Genomic DNA, 19,342 nt, shown 5'->3' with positions numbered 1-19,342 from the left:
CAGCTGGACTTTGCATCCTTTTATATTATACAGAGTAGCTTTGGACGAAAAACTTTTCACTGAGAGTATTTTACGTGTCTGTAAATCCCAAAGGAAGGACGTCACCTAGTAGTGTCTCACTCACTAATATTACCAAATGTGCAAATTTCCTCGCACATTAGTATTTTATATTGATAAGGTAAGTGGGGAAATATCTAAAGGTTAAATTATCATTACCATTTCTTCAGTAAAGCATACATGTAAAAGTTTCCCCATGTACCTCCAATCCATTCTTGTAATTCCTCATCCGATACATTTTGAAAAAATAAAAAAATCAAAGGCGTCATTCCTCAAATATGAGGATTTCAGAAATGACAGAGGCAGAGCTCGCATGAGGATCTAGAGAAAACCAGAGTTTGACTCAAAAATTTAGATTTAGATATTGAGCAATTGAAAACGACATCGTCGTAAATCAGCTGGCAGATGACCCGACGTGTTGAGCAGATTCCAACGGCTATTCCGATTTACTTTCCAGTGCATCGGTTTCACGACTAGAGTTGAAAAAGTGTGAATTGTTCGCTATACATGACTGCCATCTCGTGGCAGCATATGGAATCCCCATTACAACGATGGTGCATATTACAAAAGGATACAATATCAAATATATGTATACTGTATACATGAAACAAAATGGAATGAATGCAAATCTAGGTTAGAAGATGATTAAATAGAGATCTCTCTCTCTCTCTCTCTCTCTCTCTCTCTCTCTCTGGTCGCATTTATATGACAAAGATTGAAAGGTCTCTCAAGGTTCCTTATCCAGTTTACTCTCTTTTCATATCTTATAAAAAACACAAATATAAACTTTGGCTACATTTGAAAAGTTAATCACATTATTTAAAGAAAGCAACCTTGTTAAAATATGATGTGGCCTACAGGCTATTGACTTTGAGTGGAGCTAGATAATAATAATATAATATAATCTGCACTTCTACTCTGTCTTGTTTTCCATCTGCTGCATGTCCTTTATTTATGTCTCGCGTTTTACATTATTACTCACCTCTCCTCTCGTTTGCGATCACTTCAATTCCTGTCTGTGTGTTTTCCCGCTTAGTTTTGATAACCTTTATTAGTTTCACCTGTTCTCCGTCAGCCCTGACCTGCAGTCACCTGACCTCCCGGTCACCCATGTTCACTCCCCCAATCAGTCCGTCTCCACAAATACCTGCCTTGTTCCTTCGTTTTTTTGCCGGGGTTTCTTCATCTGTTTGCCCGTAACCTTGCCTGCTGTTTCCTGCCTTGTCGTTCAGCAGGAAAGGACCCAAACGCAGATAAAGGATGAGGCTGCAGAAGGAACAATGCAATGATTTATTGGAGGTGGCTTAAAGGATTTGAGTCCAAACGACAGGCAGGAAACTGAAGGCAAGGTCATCAGCAAAACCAGGTTTTTGTAGAGACAGACTAAATGAGGAGTGAGAACAGGTGAGCAGGAGGTCAGGTGACTGCAGGGCTAAAGAGGGGCAGACGATCCTTACTGGCTGGAAAACACAAAAAGGCAGGTGGTGAAGTCATCGTCTGAAACGAGAGGAAAGGAACAAAATAAAACACAAAACATGAGTGAAAGACATGAAACAGAGGGAAAACATGTGCATTGGAAATAGGTCTTTGTTTCTCAATGACGTTATGGATATAAATATATGGTCTTTTCACCCATTTATTAGATGAATCTGGCAACATTTTAGCTTTCTAGAAATTCTGTAGTCCATGAAATTGAATCTCTAGTGCAATTGTAAACAGTATGATTTAAAAGCAATTTAAAAATGCACTCTTGTTGCCCCCCTCGTATTTTTTATTTTATTTACATTTATTTCATTATGATTATTTTGTTTGTTTGTTTTGTTTTGTTTTGGGGGAAAGATTGTAAGTCTATCGGCTGATCCACACTCCGGAGCAGAAGGTGGCGGTAATGCGCCAATAAGCTGAATGCAAACCGCCGTAAAATCAGAAGAAGAAGAGGAAGAAGACGGTTACTATGGAGACGGGCCAAGCACTACGTCAACTTGTGGAAGCTGAACTCATCTTTGATGCACTGTAGTTGGTTTATATTTACACTGTAAATTGTGCGGTTGTTTCATAAGAAACAGAGACATGTCGCAAAGGTAAGCTTCTTTATTGTACCGCTAGACTCGGCGGCCACGTAGTTTAACTTTAACTTGTTGAATTAAACTCGAGATAACGTCCGCTAGCTGGTTTATTGCAAACTAGCAATATTTAGCTAGTTAACCAAAGTTGCACTGTTATGCATGTGCATAAAACGTAAAAATACAATACATACAAGGTAGCGTTTTGAAAATAATGCATACAAGTGATGACACTGCAATTTGGAAACGTCAAAGTAGCTTAACTTAAGACAAGCATCCAACAACACGACAGGAAGCAATGCAGGTAGTAACAAGCAAGGTATTTTAAAGTATGTAGCAGCAGAGGAGCAGCAGGAAATATGGCAACAATAATGACACGTGTGACACTCACTCCAGTTGTTGCATTTGAGACTCCTGCTGACTCAATGTTTGTTTCTCTTTTATTGACTAAGCAGTCTGGCCATTCTTTACTGCCCTTGTTGTCCTTTACATTCCTAGCTGTGTTGCCCTCAGCGTTTGTAACGTATGACCTTTTATGACACTAATACCACAAAAGACACACAAAGGTACAGTCCAACCAAACATATCTTCCATCTTGGCTTCTTTTTCCTCCTTGTGTTTGTGTTTTTCTATGAATAAGGTTTGGTCTGCATTGATTGTGACGCATTTCTTTTTGACCATCACTCACCTACCATTGATAACCCTTTTCCCAGCCTCAGCTCATCCCATTGTTTACACTATTCCAGGACATACAACCAGCTGTGGGCAGATGCTCAGTTAGAGTTGAGCCGTCTGCTCACTGAGGAACTACCTGCTGAGCCCCGCCGCCCAGAAAAGGACCGGGTAGTGTTCTTCCAGCGTCTGGCCATGCTTTATGTGCGCTACATCCAAATCTTCAGACAGCTTGAGGAGGTCTATGACCAAGTGGTGCACCCTCAAAAGAGAAAAGTTATTCGGGCAACTCTCGAAGGTGTGATTGGGAGGGTGTTGGAGCTGAAGAATGAAATGGTGGAAAAGGAGTTTTCGGAATACCACTACATGGATGATGTCCTTCACGATTTTAAGCTTACACCTGTGAGTTTCTTTCTTTTTTCCGAGCAAATTGAATGAAATTGGATTGCTAAAATCACCTGATTAAAATTATATTGACTTGTTCACAGCTGGCATTGACTTTATCTGGGATGTCCCCTCGATAATGATATTACTCAACAGCTATTTATTTTTTGTTGTCACTCCAGGCAGACCTTGAGATCCCTATCCCTCGCTATTTCAAAGAACTACAAGAACGAAAGACGATGCTGACAGAAATCCTTAAAATGGTGGAGGTTACTGAAAGCCCAGAAGTGAGTTGAAAAGAAGCAACACACGTCTATTGATATTCTTTTGTTCATTTTATTTTGTTACATACAAAAAACGTCAACAAAAAGGCATATAGGGATACACAGACACTAAACTTTTTATTCAATAACTGTTATATTTAATTAATAAATGACAAGCATAAAAATGTTCCAATTATTTTGTCCCTACAGCCTCTAACGAAGGACATGAGTCAAGAGGAGGCCATTAAGGTAATTCAAGTGGCGGAGAGGGCCCGTCAAGGACGCCTGAGGGCCAAGTTGAATCAAGAAAGCAGAAACATGAACAGGATGTACAGCACCAAGGACCCTGGAGCAGCTGCCATTGAGTTGGCCGCAGTCTGCATTCAGAAGGTCCTCTGTTACCAACGCAATCCTGTACTCGCTTCTTTCTCTGCCTCTGTCTTTGGCTTGTGTCATCTTTCGTGCTGAAAGATTTGTTTAAATGTGAATTGCAGGTGTGGAGGGGCTACATACAGAGGAAGAGGGTCAAAATTGCTCGGGAAAAAGAAATGATCTTTCTGGGAATGGTGAGTGAAATGGGCCATCAATTTTACTAATTGCCTTAAAGTGTAAAAATAGATCCACATGTTTTTTACTAAACCAACAGTACTTCTAATGAATTCAATCTAAAAGCTGAATGATATAATTTATTAATATGGTACTTTGCTCTAGTCGTTTTTTCCCCCTTAAACATTCAATCTTTTCCTTGATTAAAATGTTCCTTTTGTTTTTAATATTTTAATGTTATAGGTCATGGATCCAAAATACCAGGTGCCATGCCCTGCAGTAATCACTGCCCAGGCTAGTGAAGCTTGCACACGGATTAAACGGGAGGACCGCAACGCAGATTATCAGAAGTCTGCAGTGGCCGTCACAAACCAACTACAAGATGTAGAGGGTCTTGACATGAGCAAGTCCATGAAAGACCAAATCCGACAGTGGTTCATTGAATGCCGGTGAGGTTTCACAGAGGGACTTGTTATGATTTTTGTTATTTGAGAGCATTTCCACACTTAATAAATCAAATAGCTGCGTTCTTACTGTCTTCCTCTTCTGTTTGAATTTTTGAAATAGTGATGCAACGGGATCGTTTCCAGACTACCCAGATGACGAGGACGGAGGCTCAGCCCTCCTTTTCACCGAAAAGACCCCTATGCAGGTCAAATACACCGTCAAAAGAAGGATTTATTGCATATTTTTACTGTAGTTTGCAGACGGAGAATTACGTTTTGTGCGCATATATTTTTTTCAGTTATTGGAAGAAATTGCTGCAAAGAAAGAGGAGGAAGCCAGCAACAAATCAAAAGGACAGGACAAGAAGAAGGAAAAGGAGAAGAAGGAAAAGGGGAAAAAGGACAAGAAGAAGGAAAATGAGGAAGTAAGTTGTATTAAATATTTTTTTATTGGCTGATATAATATTCAGCAAATTCTGGTGGTAAGAAGAAATTCTCTTATTCAAACCAATCCTCGTCAGCTTCACTAAAAAATGTTGCAAATTCAGTGACACAATGTAACTTTATTCTGAACCTCAGGAAGAAGAAGCAGGATTGAAGATGCTACCTTCAGCCTTTCTGTCACACTTGGAAGTGGAAAACAAAACCTTTGTTGGTATGTTTACATTGAAAAAGGTCAAAATAATATATTAGTCTTAATATTAAAGTGTAGCCTCTCAACTGAATAAAAGTAAACACGTCTCAAATCTAGTTAAAAAATAGTTTAAGAGTATGTTGTTTAGATGGTAAACTACGAAATGGGAATGAGTATGCAACATACCTTGAAGGTTTTCTTGTATTTTGGCTTTCACCACCTCTCGGTGTAAAGTATCTGGGGCGGGTCCTCCTGTCAGTATGTCCAAGTGTCCTTAAACAAGACACTGAACCCAAAGTTGCTCCCGTTGCAGCTCCGCCACCATCTCTGTATGAACGTGTGCATGTATGGGTGAATAAGAAGCGGTGTAAATGCAGTATATAGTTACTCATTCACAGAAAGCCTGGACTGAATGTTTGTCATCTTTAGATTTTTGGAAAACCCGCAATGAGTCCAGAAACTTCCACCAAAGGCACGAGGTGGAGCTGATAAAGGAAGAAAAGAGGAAAGTCATTGAGGCAAAGATTCGAGTACAGGTAATGCTGACTACAGGAAATAAAACATTTTAAATTCTCAACATGTGTTTAATTTAACAACCAAACTAACAGGAAACCAATGCTGTTGTTTTAACCATTCAGTGTCCATTTCACTGGTGTTTAATACTGATAACAGCGCCACATGCTTCTTGGTCTGTTCTGCTTTCATCAGGTAGATGAGCAGATGAGACAAGAGCTGGCTGAACTGAAGCTAGCTGTGGATAAAGACAAGGGCGGTAAAACCAAAGCAAATGCCAAGGTAACGAGTGAGAGAAAGATGTCTGGGAGGTTTGGTCACATGGTTTAGTTGAGATGTGTCCTGATGATATGTATTGTTCTCCACAGAAAAAGAAAGGATCTAAGAGTGGGAAGAAGAAAAAAAAGGAGAAAGATTTGACAGCTGATAGGTGAGGTCACACAGAGGATGCTTTTCATTATAGAGTTGATTTGTATGACGTTAACAAATCAGTAAATACAATTGCTGGAGAAATCGATTACATGATTTATTCACCTCTGCTAGGACTCTTGAGTCTCTGTGTCAGGAGCTGGTGGAACAGGGCTTGTTGAAACTAGCAAATAATGTTAGGCTGCAGGATTACCTGGGTAAGATTTGATATATTGTTTGTATAAACTGTACTGTACATAACTGTATAGGAACGATGTGCTGCCCTCTTCTGGTTTGTGGTTGCAAAAACACTATGATCACAATGAACAATTTCTAATTGGCACAATCATTTCTGCAGTAAGGAAATAGATTTTAAAGTCCTTTCTTGCAGTTTTCCCAATGCTTCACCATGCTGATTAATAACTATTGGACTAATAGTTGTTCCCTCTTGTTGCAAGGCGACTATAACTACCTTGGGACCACACTGAGGCAAAACGACATTGAGCCCATGCCGTCATTGTGGGACGTGCGGCAGGTCTTAACTCTGTATGCAATTTTACCATTAGGTGTGAAAGTTATTTTTATTGATATTTTGAATAAATATAGCTGAAAGTATTGTTTCTGGATTGAATAAAAGATGTTGTGTTGTTGCAGGCTCTCAGCCGGTACATGAGAAGGCAACTCTGATAAAGGCCATCCTACTGGCAGGGCCTGCAGGTGTAGGCAAGAAGATGTTGGTCCATGCAATCTGCCAGGAGACAGGTGCCAACCTGTTTGATCTGTCTCCTCTGAACACGGCAGGAAAGTACCCAGGCAAGAGTGGCCTCGCCATGATGCTCCACATGGTGTTTAAGGTAAAACAGTGGTACAGTAACAGACTCGGGTGCCATTGCCATTTAAGTTCGTAATGGTGGCGGTTAAGTTCTTTTAATGACTGCCGGTAAACTATTTGAGTTTTTTTAAGTCCTAATTCTCACCTACACAATTGAAGCATAAATGTAACCCAGCCTATACGTGCAACACTTTATGACTTTTCATGATCACCTTCGCATAGGTTGCAAGATTACTTCAACCTTCAGTAATATGGATTGGAGACGCTGAAAAAATGTTCTACAAGAAAGTTCCCAAGGAAGTAAAAGAGGTATTTCTGGGCAGAAGAAAAGCTGAACAGCATTATCACGTTGTTTAAATGTAGCAGTTTTTGATTTGCATGGTAATTGAAACCACTTTTTTTTGTGTTTGCACAGTTAGATCCCAAACGCTTGAAGAAAGACTTACCCAAGTCTCTCAAGTTGATCAAAGGGGAGGATCGTGTTCTGATAGTAGGAACAACTAAAGACCCACTAAGTGCTGACATCAAGGCACTGTGTAAAATGTACAGCAAAATCCTCCTCATCCCAAGACCGGCCTACGGCTCAAGATACAGTAAGAATAGACACCGCGGAGAACAATTTTAGTTCGTTTTGGTCGTTGGTATAAAAAAATGACCTTTGACTCTGTTTGACTTCAGTCTTGTGGAAGCAACTGATCAGAAAGCAGGGAGGTGATGTAACCAGCGCGCTGGACCTCAGCTCTCTCACGAAGATCTCTGATGGCTACACACCAGGTCACATGGTCCGGGTGATCCGGAGCATTGTCACCAAGCGTCGCATCCTACAGCAGGCAAACAGACCGCTGACTGCTGCTGAGTTCATTGCTCCATTAGCGAAGATTTACCCCGTGTTCCAGACAGAAGAAGACGCCCTTAAAGTACAGTAGATATATCGTATTTTGTTTCATTGCATTTTTATGATTGTAACTGCTTTGTTGCATATTCATTTTGTTTTTGTATATCACCAGAACTGGTACGCAAAGACCCCCCTGGGAAAGAAGAGGACTAAAGCTGCAGCAGAAAAGGAAGAAGAACAGGCACCAGTTAAAAGCAAAGATGCAAAGAAGAAAGCAAAAAAATAAGTTTGTCATCATATTTTTTTTATCACAAGTTGAATGCAGTTATACATTTATTGAAGCTTGTATGTGAATTGCCATCTGATGGCTGTCCGATTTACTCCCTACAAGATAAATCAAATTAAAAGCAGTCCATTTGTGTTTGTTGTGTGTTTTCAATTCTGCCGTTGGAGAAATGGTGAGCAATGAAATGCTTACACTAGTGTCTGGTGTTAGAAATACAATGTTGAAATCTTCTTGGACCTGTTACTTGGTTGAAGAAGACAAAATACCACAGCTTACATACTTCACATAGGACTTTGCGCAGCCTATAAGGAACGGCGCTAACTCCTGTCTTGTGACCATCCTATGAAGAAGTATTCTGAGTAAGGGGCAATAACAATTTTGTCCAAAGATAGAACATAATTGGTCACTCCATTTCTGCTGTTAGCGATAATCAAATCTCATCATTGTGTTCCATTTCCACGTTTGCTTTACGTTTACTTTAAATCTTGCATTATCTACTTCCACGTGTAATTTTGTCTGGAGTTCATCCTTAAATTGAGTTACCTCAATAACGTCACCCATCACAGACGCTTATATGCAGCCAACCAAACTACGAGCTATTTAAATATGAACAGAAATAAATTCAGCCTGGCTCGGGTGGACAGACTCCTATGACTATGATACTCAAGGCCACACTGTAGTGAGACATACCAAGACTGTCAAGGGCATAATGTCGTTCTGCTCTATGGCTACCTGGCCATATGGCACAGGGTTATAAGGTTACATATAACACTACATTTGGAATGTGGCTTACAGAAATAACACTAACATCATGGTGTTACACCCAGCATCTGGGTCATCTAGTCTGGGCTCATGATCAGATGTCATCTGTCGACACATTTGTGATCAAATGTATGTATTGAACCTTTCTATATTCCTTTACTATGACCGCTGTCAGGTGTAGAGAGTCTGAACCAGAGGATATGTGATCAGCAGGAGGGAGGGAGGGGGGTTTCAAGCAGGGGTCCAGAGGCTTAGGTGGAGTGTTCAGCTGTTTTGTCGAGTTCTAAATTCATTCAACACATCCTCACATTGCCTTGGTCCCCTTAACGTCACTCTATTTTTAGCCTATGTGCAGCATCCTATGATGCTGCAGATGAGAAGGCCCACATTTCACGATATCAAGTTGATCCGTTGGCTGTTTTCACTGTGACATGATTTGGGGCCTTTTCTTAGATCTGTTTGATCTTGATATGACGTCCTGTTTAGAAATTAGCATTGAAAGCCATGAAATGCCCCGATTTGTAATCCAATATATGTTTTGTTGGGGATTCATAAGCCAAAAGTTGACTGGCCTGCTGGAGATCTGAAAAACGTGAACAGTTTCCCTCTCAGTGATGACAAGTTGTTTTTTGTGCATCAAGAGATTATCTTGTCGAGTTTCACTGGACTTAGAAGTGCTCAGTGGCACATGGAGCTGTCTGTCAAAGTGAGGCAGCACAGTGCTGGGTAGTGCTCGCTTTGTTCTGTCTGGCTGTCTGAATGAGGGAATCCCACAAAATGAAACCTTGTTGTTTTAATTAATGCAAACGAACCCCTCAGCCCAACGTATGTTGGAGATGGAGGAGTTAGAGGAATAAATATCAGCATTGCATGGCTGCTGTGTCACTTTGAATGTTTTAAGTGTATTTTTAGTATCCAGAGCTCCGCCATCATGGTTTGCAAACCACCTTGTCACCTACTCTGATGTCAGTAAATTACATCACACTGGACTGCCGATACATGTGTCTTCATTTATATTGTTTAATCTTTTGTGACCTTTTAACTGCAGCAGTGGTGGAAACCCCCTGTGGGGATCCATGGACTGACCTGAGGTTTAAGACACTGAAAGATGTGGGTCAGTATTGTGAAGAGCATGTGATTAATCTGCTTCTGCCTTATAATGTACAGAACGCTCTACTTCTGCCTTGGACCAGTCGTTTAGGTGGAAGATCTAAGTTCACGCAACCTGGTGGTGAATTTGATTGTATGTAAAACAACAGACAGTACACATTATGTAGACACTCACTTACATCCCGGTGCTACATGAAGGTAACTTAACTTCTGTACTGAGATGATTTCAAGGCATTTGTACTAAGCTTGTCTGTCACTCACTCATACACACTAGAAAACCATCAAACACACCAAGCCTATTGTATACATTTTGATTGTTTTTGATAGTTCCATTGATGCTGGACGCGAGTTGCCTCAGACCATTGAAGCCAAAGCTATCTTTGCCCTCGTACTGACAGAAGGCTATTTTGGAAGTTAGTATGTGGGGAGAGATGTGTCAGCTGTTCAGCATTATGCTCCATCAAAGCAAGAAAAAAAGAGAAAGCGCTATAGGCTGTCTGCTTTGGGGACAGGGACGCAGCTCGCAAACCTGGGCATGCTCTCCTTTGGCTAATCGTTTGTTGTTAATCTTAAAGGCTTTGTGTGAAACAAGACAAGACTCGGACCGAGCCGTTGCCATGGTGGAAGTTTTTATTCTTGTTTTTCAGGTGAAGGCTTTTTGTTTTTTTGTCATCGGTGCAACAAGAGGCCACGCAAGGATTTACTCTCTCTAGAAAACCCTGTTTAAGTTGAAGGTGGGTGCATTGCTGCAGGTGATATATATATATATATATATATACACGTAAATATATATATTTTTTCTTGTCATTATTTCTTTGTTTGCATACTTTAATATGAGAGGTCAAAATCTTTAACTCTCGGGTGTTTTAAGTTTGCTCATCTAATTTCAAAGATGTTTTTGTATTTCTATGGTATATATTCATCTTACATGCCATCTTGGAGAAGAGCTCACTGGATATCATAACTGATCAGGCCTCTAGAGGTTGGTCTAGATAATGGCTGGTAGATTCAGTGTCATTGTGTGACGCATTATGAAATGTCATTTTAACTGTTCGTTAATGAGAAAGAATGGCCCTCCTCTTGGAATACTTAGAAAACCTCATAATGATAGTGGGAGGAGGCAGCGTCTGAAAAGTGTGTCATGATCTCACATATCATATTAATCAGTTACTGATGGGCAGTTCTCATTTGGCCTCTCCTTTGTTTTTTAAAGCTTCCCATTCTTCTCAGTTCAGTGCCTGATCACAGCTGAGTCTATATTTGTGGTGCTGAGCTCAGCCAAGCGAGTTGACAGAGATTACTCTGCTCTTCTTAACCGAGGACATGGCATGCCATCGCACCAGAGATCAACCATATCACAGTGATGTCATGTGTATCCATTTTGATAGGCCAATATTTTGGAAGTGATGGTTTATGTAATTATTAGCCTGAATGTAATTTGTTTGGCATGTAAAATGAAGTGTTGTCCATTCCCTGAAAGAAGCTGCATGGCAGTAAATGTGAATGAGGCGTGAATGAGATGGTGCTTTTACAGCCAGATTAAGTATCCTTTATAACAATTAAACCGATTATTAGTTTTCTTCTGAGCCAGACCGTTACCTGATATATATTTTTCATCATCACCATTATAGTTGTAGCCCTTCTGTGATAACTGTGGTAAAAAGCAAACAAGATTCTCCAATCATACTGAGAGAAGAGCAGGAGGCATGGGAGACAATATACCTGGAGGAATAGTAGCTGCTGCAAGTAAGTTTTCTTCTCACACATCAATTTCGGTGTAGTAGCAAAAGAGCTTTTGAATCTCTAATGCTGCGTGTGTGTTTATGTGCCAGAGAACCGTCTGCTGGTGGTGAAGGGCTTGGAGGATGTGGAGGTGTCCGAGTGTGAGGTTTGCTCCTTTGACGTTACCCTCAACTTGGCCTATATCGAGGGTCTGTGGACCAGAGATGGGATGCCGCTTAAGTCCAAGCCCAACTGTCGCATCAGCAGGCATGGGAAGAAACACTCCCTCCTACTGAACAGGGTGGCTTTAGGAGACGCAGGCCTGTTCTCTTTTCAGGCCAACGGCATTCAAACCTCAGGCAGACTCAGTGTCACAGGTAAGGTGGTTATGTAGACTGTGCCACTTGTAAAAATACTTGTCTTAAAGTCATTACAGGGCTACTAAAAAGCGATACAAGCAGCTTTTATAAAGTTCCGTTTGGTTGCACACAAAATGTAGTCACGGTTTGGTTATCTTCTGCCAGCTAGGGACATCCACATAGTGAAGGAGCTGGAGGATGTCGACACGATGGAGCGTCAACCCGTGAACTTCCTGTGTGAGGTCAACCAGGTGGATTTGGATGGTCGGTGGTACAGAGATGACAGCCGAATTCGACCTGGAGACAATATCAAGATCAGACAACAGGGTGAGAGACCAACAATGGGTTTTACAGAAACTATTAAGCCTAAAGAGTATTAAAAACTCCCAGGCCTGTCACTCAATTTTGCTAAGAAGCTGTGTCTGAATGGTCAGTAATTGTTCCTCGTGGTGTAAATATATAAAATAGAAACTATATCCCCTGGTTAATCACAAACATTTTGCTTTGATCTGATTGCAGGTAAAACTCACACCCTGTTCTTCAAGTCAGTCAGGCCAGAGCATGCTGGAGAGATCAGATTCACTGCAGAGCGTGTCTCATCCTACGCAACTCTCACAGTGAAAGGTGAGCCACCAGATACGATTCAACATGGGTTCATGGAGAAAATGATTGAAGGTTTACAGCCTGTGCCTCCCTTCTTCAGAGCTCCCAGTCCAAATAGTGCGTCCTCTAAGGGTCAAGATAGCTATGTATCGCCACCGGGGTCTGCTGGAGTGCCACGTGTCACGGCCTAATGCTCAGGTCAGGTGGTACAAGAACAGGAAGGAGCTCCAGTCCAGTAAGAAGTACCAACTGATCAGCCAAGATGTCTACAGGCAGCTGACCATCGATGACATCTGCTCTTCAGATGAGGACACCTACACCTGTGATGCAGGAGATGACAACACCTCTTGTCAGCTTCTGGTGGAGGGTGAGATGGCTTCTATCACAGTAATAAAATGAAACAAAACAAGGTTTATGACCGACAGTATGTTTTGCATTCATGTACCCACAACACTTTCATTATGAGTAATGCCTATGTGCACGTTTCTAATGTGCCAACTAGAGTTTTTTTTGTACTCTTACAAGAGTTGGATCAGCACTGGTTAATGTGTATTATGGCTGTACATGCAGAGCAGGCTATCAGAATAGTGCGAGGGATGAGCTCAGTGGAGGTGATGGAGCCAGAGCCAGCCCTGTTCCAGGTGGAGACCAGCTTGAAATCAGGGAGGCCTCCCCGGTGGACCCTGAACGGTGAGGTGCTGGAGCCTTGCGCAGCAGTGAACATCAACAGGGAGGGCACCCTCCACAGCCTCTGTCTCACCTCCACAGAAAGCTCCATGTCTGGGCCCATGGTCTTTGCAGCTGGAAAGAGTCGTTCCACTGCTCAGCTTACTGTCAAAGGTGAGTTGGCTTGGATTTTTGGTAATTTTAGGATTATTGTAATGTTATTATTGTACAGGAACAATGTAAAAGTAAGTAAGAACCACACTTTATGTTAACGTTATTTAACAAAAGCTTCCTCACCTGGTGTGGCTCGGAGCAATCTGTATTCCCCCTAGAATGGTTTGAGTTATTGGACATTGGGGGGACAGAGCTCAAAAATAGCCCAGTGAAATCTTTCTTTTTTTAGTTTAGTATTAGCACTTCTAAAACTTTTCAAAGTCATTTTGATGTTTAAAAGTTCAAAGCGCTCTCTCTCTCTCTCAAAGCTCTGAACTGTGTGTGCTCTCTGTGTTAGCCTTGCAAAGGACTGGTTTCTGGAGTTTTATCCTGCTTTATTCCTGATGTATCCTAAGGAGACCTATATCCTCTGCATGGTCCTGAAATGGTCTAATTTGGTAAAGTGAATGAATTCTTGATTTTCTCTTCTCTCCCCTCTAGAGCGACCTCTTGAGGTTGCCCGCCACTTGGACGATGTACAGGCGAAGGAGAACAGCTCTGTGACTCTGAGCTGTGCGTTTGCCCCCTCTCCCAGGGTGGTGCGGTGGTTTAAAGGCCGTACGTCTCTGAAGACCTCAAACAAGTACAACATGAAAAGAGAAGGGAAACGAGCACAGCTGACCATTCATGGCTTGACAGGGACGGATGCAGGGCAGTACCGCTGCATGGCTGGGGGTTCACAGAGCACAGCTCATGTTAAGGTAGAAGGTAGGCTAAACATGGTTTGGGGGAAATTGAGGTGGAGTAATAACAATTTCTGTGTTGGATATTCATACATTTTCAAATGATAATTTTTTTCCCCCTTTTATTGTAGTGCGAACGCTGAAATTGGTTAAACATCTTGAGCCAAAGGAAGTTGAGGAAGATGGCATTGCCACATTTTCATGTGAGCTCAACTATGTGGTCGCCAACGTGGAGTGGCTCCTCAACAATGTTCGCCTCTATTGCAACGCCATCTACAGGATCCAGCACATGGGCACGATGCACAGTCTCACATTCAAAAAGCTGCGGCCACAGCAGAGCAGGGTCACCTTCAAAACAGGACTTCTCTCTGAGACTACCACTTTAAATGTCAAAGGTCAGCTTGGGGAATAACTGAAGTGTATGATTAGGATTTTTTTTTTCTTGCATTTCGATTTATTGATTTCTGAGAAACATGCACACTTACGTATGATGATCTTGGTTCCAGAGCGCCCGGTAGTGTTCCTGAGGTCTCTGGAGGATGCAGTAGGAGAAGAGCAGGGGGACGTCTGCCTGCAGTGTGAAATTTCCAAAGAGACGGTGACCCCTGTTTGGAGGAAGGATGGTATGGTCCTGACCGCTGATGATAAACACGAGTTACTCCAGTTTGGGAAGTCCATGGTACTGATCGTCCATTCCCTGAGCAAGGATGACGCTGGACAGTACACCTGTGACCTGGGCACCAGCCAAACAAAGGCCAAAGTTACTGTACATGGTGAGTAGTGCTAACATGTTGTTGGTTATTTGGGAAAAGCTCTACACCTTGAAAATCAAGTGTTGTGGTCAAATAGATATATCTGTCGTTTGACAACAGTGCCACTAAATGATTGATAGAATGATAGCGGGAACTATGTTGTATTCTTGAATTGTTCACAGAAACTAAAGCACTCACAAATTAGAATGAAGAGACAATTGGTCATTCTGTCACAAAGCTGTTCAATGACTTAGTACATTTTTCTCTCTGTAACGATATATTTACTGTAATAAGGCTGTTTTGTTATTATATTTGCCGACAGACTTACACATCACTATTGTGCAACGTATGAAGACAACATCTGTTCTGGAAGGCGAAAGCTGCACTTTTGATTGTCACCTCTCTCATGACGTTGATGATGAACCTTCCTGGATCATCAATGGCCAGGTGGTGGTCACCAATAGCCATATTCAGGTTATCAACAATGGCCGTAACTATAAGATGAACATCAGAGATGCTATACTGACCGACGCTGGAGACGTGGTCTTCACAATTAAAGACCTAAGCTGTAGGACCATGCTCTTTGTTAAAGGTATAAACCTGGTTGTCTCAGATAAAATGATCCACAATATTTTGTTTATGTAGGGGGAACTTATCTCTGTGTTTTATTTTGAAATATGTCTCCTTTAGAGAAGCCAGTGCACATCTTCAGGGAGCTATTGAATGTCAAGGCGGTCCCGGGCGAGGACGCAGAGCTGAGCTGTGAGATCACCAAACCAGAAACCACCATCCGTTGGCTGAAAAATGGCCACTTACTCAGACAGAGCTCCAAGTATGAGATGAGTGTGGATAAGAACCTGGCGCGATTGGTCATCAAGAATACCACCATCAGAGACTCTGGAGAGTACTGCTGTGAGGCTGGTGGCATTGCCTCACGTGCCAAGCTAGATATCAGAGGTAGGTGAGGGCTTTTAAAAATAAATGTTGATGATGATTATTAATCGTCGTGCAATACTAGCCTCAAGTGATTTGTCCCATTTTGCAATGTGGATCGGCGACTAGTGTAGTAAATCTGAAGCTCGACTCACTTTTCATTCTTCATTATTCCTTTCAGAACTTCAGCACACATTTGCAATCGAGTTAAGGGACACGCGAGCAGAGGAAAAGGGTAAAGTTACCCTGGAGTGTGAGACCAGGCGGCCAGCCAAGCGGGTGACCTGGCTGAAGGGCATGGTGGAGCTGAGGTCTGGTAGGAAGTATGTCATCAGGCAGAAGGGTGTGGTGCTGTCCCTGACCATCACCTGTCTGGACAAATCAGACACAGATGTTTACACGTGTGATGTCAGTACCATGCGGAGCCGGGCCCAGCTGACTGTGCACGGTGAGAACATAGTAAAGGGAACACTGGGCATTGCATCACTGTGGTTCAGGGTCACGGTAGTTGGGCTAAAGGTACTGTATGTGGGCCACATCAGGACGAATACTGCATGTCAGCTAAAAGGTATATCTTTACTGTGGTTTTAAATGCTAAGCTAAAATGACCCTTAAAAATAAATTGTATTATTATTAAAGGAGCTGTATTTAAAATTCTGAACATTAATATGGCAGCAAAGAACTATTTGCTGTGAACAGATATAGTTGAGTAATATCTACCCGAGCAGAGAATGAAGATGCTCTCCCTCTGTGTGTGTTGTTATCTAAACGTCCCTGTGGTTTGTTGACATAGCCGGGCTGGCCTTGCATACCTTTAGTGCGTTTTTGTGCATGTCACCATGCCACGTTGAGTCGTTGAGAGGCAATCGAAATGCTCCCAATCTCGTATCTTGCACCTTTAAGTGTAATGCTCAGTGAACTACTAATGCCTACCATATATAATGTTTATCGGAATTTCAACTTTTCGATCTGTTACGTGTTTCTCTCAGGTGAGAAGGTGTTGATCCTGGATGAATTAGAGGATGTTGAGTGTCTAGAAAGCGACACGGTCACATTCAGGTGTCGAATTTGTCCCAATGACTACATCGGGGTCAAGTGGTATCTAGACGAGACTCTGCTGTACACCAATGAGCTCAATGAGATCCAGATGGTGCCAGGAGGCTACCACACCCTCACATTTAGACAGCTTGCTCGCAAAGACACTGGCACTATCTCGTTTGCAGCAGGGGACAAAAGATCCTATGCATCCCTGTTGGTTAGAGGTGAGTTTTTAATCTGCCAGTGTTTTATTGTACATTTTCACTGAACATTCCTTATTTTGCGTTAATTTCTTCATGTTACCAGAGAGGCGTCCCACCATCATTAAAGCACTGGAGGACTGTGAGGCTTTTGAAGGAGGTGGTTTGGTTTTGTCTTGTTTGGCCTCCAAGCCATGTCACATCCTGTGGTACAAAGATGGCTGCCTGATGTGGAACTCCTCAAGGTATTTTGCCAGTCGTTCCGGCTGTGAGGCCCGGCTGACAATTCGGGAGGTCTGTAACAACGATGCCGGAGTGTACGAGTGCAGTGCTGGATCTGTTACAACTCGGGCCGTTGTAACTGTCAAAGGTATGAAAATAATTTTATTAACCTGTCATTACAGGACTGGTATTGCTTACTATTGCCCAATATTAAATACCAGAGGGATGTGACTGATTTTAATGGGTTGTACAGGTAGTATTTGTAATATTATACAATTTAGTATCATTCTATTTTTCATGTTTGTTGTTGTTTTTAGCCATCCCAGCAGAGTTCACCCAGTTTTTAAAGTCTGTGGAGGCCAAAGAGGGGGAGATCGTGACCCTGACCTGTGAATACTCCCTGCCTGGGGTCCAGTTCCACTGGAGGAGAGGTTTTGAAAGTATCAGGTCTGGAGACAAGTACCTGATGAAACAGAGGAAGACAATCAATTCTCTGACCATAAAAGCCCTGAAGCCTGACGACTCAGGAGAATATACATGTCAGTGTAGAGATCACCGCACTACAGCAAGCCTCAAAGTACATGGTATGTCATTAACTTTTCCTCACCTTCATGTGCAAACCTAATTTTACCAATAACCTACACAGTGCACAGTTTCATCAAAGCACACTTTCACAGAAGTGTATTTGAAAGTCAATTCATCATTTACTGTGTCTGATTCTCACAGATTTGCTGTTGTGCTCTGCAGTAATATTGATGCATGCACATTAAATCAGTCTATGGTTTATACTGTGGCTATTTGTCATGAACGGCAGCCAATGGAGCCAGTTCACAAGATTATTTCAACTAAAACCACCAGTGAAAAATGTTTTTTACCATCCAGAATAAAATACAATATTGTCACTATAATTGTGGATGCTTGATTCTCTTCTCGGGACTCTAGACTCGAGAGTCTGTATCATGAAACTACTTTGATTGATAAATATTTCTATTTCTATCCTGTATTATTTTCCAGCTATTCCCATCACATTCATACAGCAGTTAAAGAACATGCAAGCAGAGGAGGGAAGCAATCTCCTACTGCGCTGTGAGCTGTCTAAACCTGGAATTCCAGTGGAGTGGAGTAAGGGACATGAGCTGTTGAAGAATGGAGTTAAATACCAGATAAGGAAAAGGGAGACCACCCTGGAGCTTCTGATCTGGAAGCCTGTTTCTGAAGACAGTGGGGTCTACAGCTGCCAGTGTGCTGATCAAGTGACATCCGCCACCGTCAAAATCACTGGTAAGACATAATCAACTAAGGGGCTAATAGGTTTTAGTGATGTAATGATTTTAAATCAATTTTGACAATTAATGTTGATAATTATCAATAATTCATTCATGTCAATCTATACTCACCTGTGACTCCTCAGCTCTCCCAGTAGCCTTCAAGCAGAAGCTGAGGAACGTGCTGATTGAGGAGGGCAACACTGCGACTCTACGCTGTGAGCTGTCAAAGTCTGGTCACACCGTGGAGTGGAGGAAGAGCGGGAATGAACTCATCAAGAGTGGAGAGAAATATCACATGAGGCAGAGAGAAGTGCTGATTGAACTGAGGATCTCTGATGTTACACCTGAGGACAGTGACATCTACACATGCATCTGTGAAAGCATAGAGACCACTGCAACGCTGACTGTTAATGGTGGGTTTTTGCGATTGAAAGAGTTTCATTATGTTCTACTTTTTATATGGAGACAGAATAATAAAAGACAGAATTAGATCAGTTATGTTCCTTGTATGATAAGTAGGCTACTCACAAAACGTACATGGGAACTTCGATTGTCACATTATATTGTTTCACAATAAACAAAAGGATTTAAAAAAATAGGTTTTGAACATCTGAACACCATTTGACAGTCTGCAAACATTGAAGAGAAAAAAGAGAATTAAAGTGCAAAAATAATCTGGTTTTGATATAGAAACATGCAGCGAGTAGCCACAAATCTGAGCATTTAAGAAATGAAAATATGATAGTTGCTACAATTTAGCAAGATGCTAAACTTTGTTTGCATTCTTCTCATCCAGGCAAAGCACACAATTATGTTCAAGCAAAATAGCATAATAATACACAAACATAGATTGCTGTTTATTCAATTCTTGT

General features: G+C 41.8%; 2 protein-coding genes across 2 annotated transcripts in view; both read left to right on the top strand.

Moving 5' to 3' along the window:
* The first annotated feature begins 2,127 nt into the window (after nt 1–2,127).
* Nucleotides 2,128–7,939, top strand: LOC142946979 (dynein regulatory complex protein 11). Its single transcript, XM_076088615.1, has 19 exons — nt 2,128–2,138; nt 2,867–3,194; nt 3,359–3,463; nt 3,650–3,829; nt 3,934–4,005; nt 4,229–4,434; nt 4,553–4,637; nt 4,731–4,856; nt 5,011–5,086; nt 5,495–5,601; nt 5,774–5,860; nt 5,947–6,008; nt 6,122–6,204; nt 6,445–6,552; nt 6,641–6,840; nt 7,041–7,127; nt 7,234–7,411; nt 7,497–7,735; nt 7,826–7,939. Exons 1-19 carry the CDS (start codon nt 2,128–2,130, stop codon nt 7,937–7,939), a joined length of 2,454 nt encoding a protein of 817 aa, XP_075944730.1.
* Nucleotides 7,940–11,517: 3,578 nt separating this feature from the next.
* The window catches only part of obscna (obscurin, cytoskeletal calmodulin and titin-interacting RhoGEF a), a 43,274-nt gene continuing 35,449 nt past the window's right edge, over nt 11,518–19,342 (top strand). The window contains exons 1-17 of the mRNA XM_076088614.1: nt 11,518–11,557; nt 11,644–11,910; nt 12,058–12,219; nt 12,412–12,516; nt 12,596–12,862; nt 13,066–13,335; nt 13,816–14,082; nt 14,189–14,452; nt 14,564–14,830; nt 15,132–15,401; nt 15,500–15,766; nt 15,924–16,190; nt 16,732–17,004; nt 17,087–17,350; nt 17,520–17,786; nt 18,217–18,483; nt 18,614–18,883. Of these exons, the coding sequence (XP_075944729.1) occupies nt 11,518–11,557; nt 11,644–11,910; nt 12,058–12,219; nt 12,412–12,516; nt 12,596–12,862; nt 13,066–13,335; nt 13,816–14,082; nt 14,189–14,452; nt 14,564–14,830; nt 15,132–15,401; nt 15,500–15,766; nt 15,924–16,190; nt 16,732–17,004; nt 17,087–17,350; nt 17,520–17,786; nt 18,217–18,483; nt 18,614–18,883 (4,054 nt within the window). The remainder of the gene's footprint in view (nt 11,558–11,643; nt 11,911–12,057; nt 12,220–12,411; nt 12,517–12,595; nt 12,863–13,065; nt 13,336–13,815; nt 14,083–14,188; nt 14,453–14,563; nt 14,831–15,131; nt 15,402–15,499; nt 15,767–15,923; nt 16,191–16,731; nt 17,005–17,086; nt 17,351–17,519; nt 17,787–18,216; nt 18,484–18,613; nt 18,884–19,342) is intronic.

The sequence above is a fragment of the Anarhichas minor genome, unplaced genomic scaffold, assembly GCF_050575085.1.
Source record: "Anarhichas minor isolate MPS153535 unplaced genomic scaffold, ASM5057508v1 ptg000010l, whole genome shotgun sequence".
Taxonomy (NCBI): Eukaryota; Metazoa; Chordata; class Actinopteri; order Perciformes; family Anarhichadidae; genus Anarhichas; species Anarhichas minor.
Note: the sequence above shows the minus strand (reverse complement) of the source record. Positions and strands in the feature narration are given on the sequence as shown.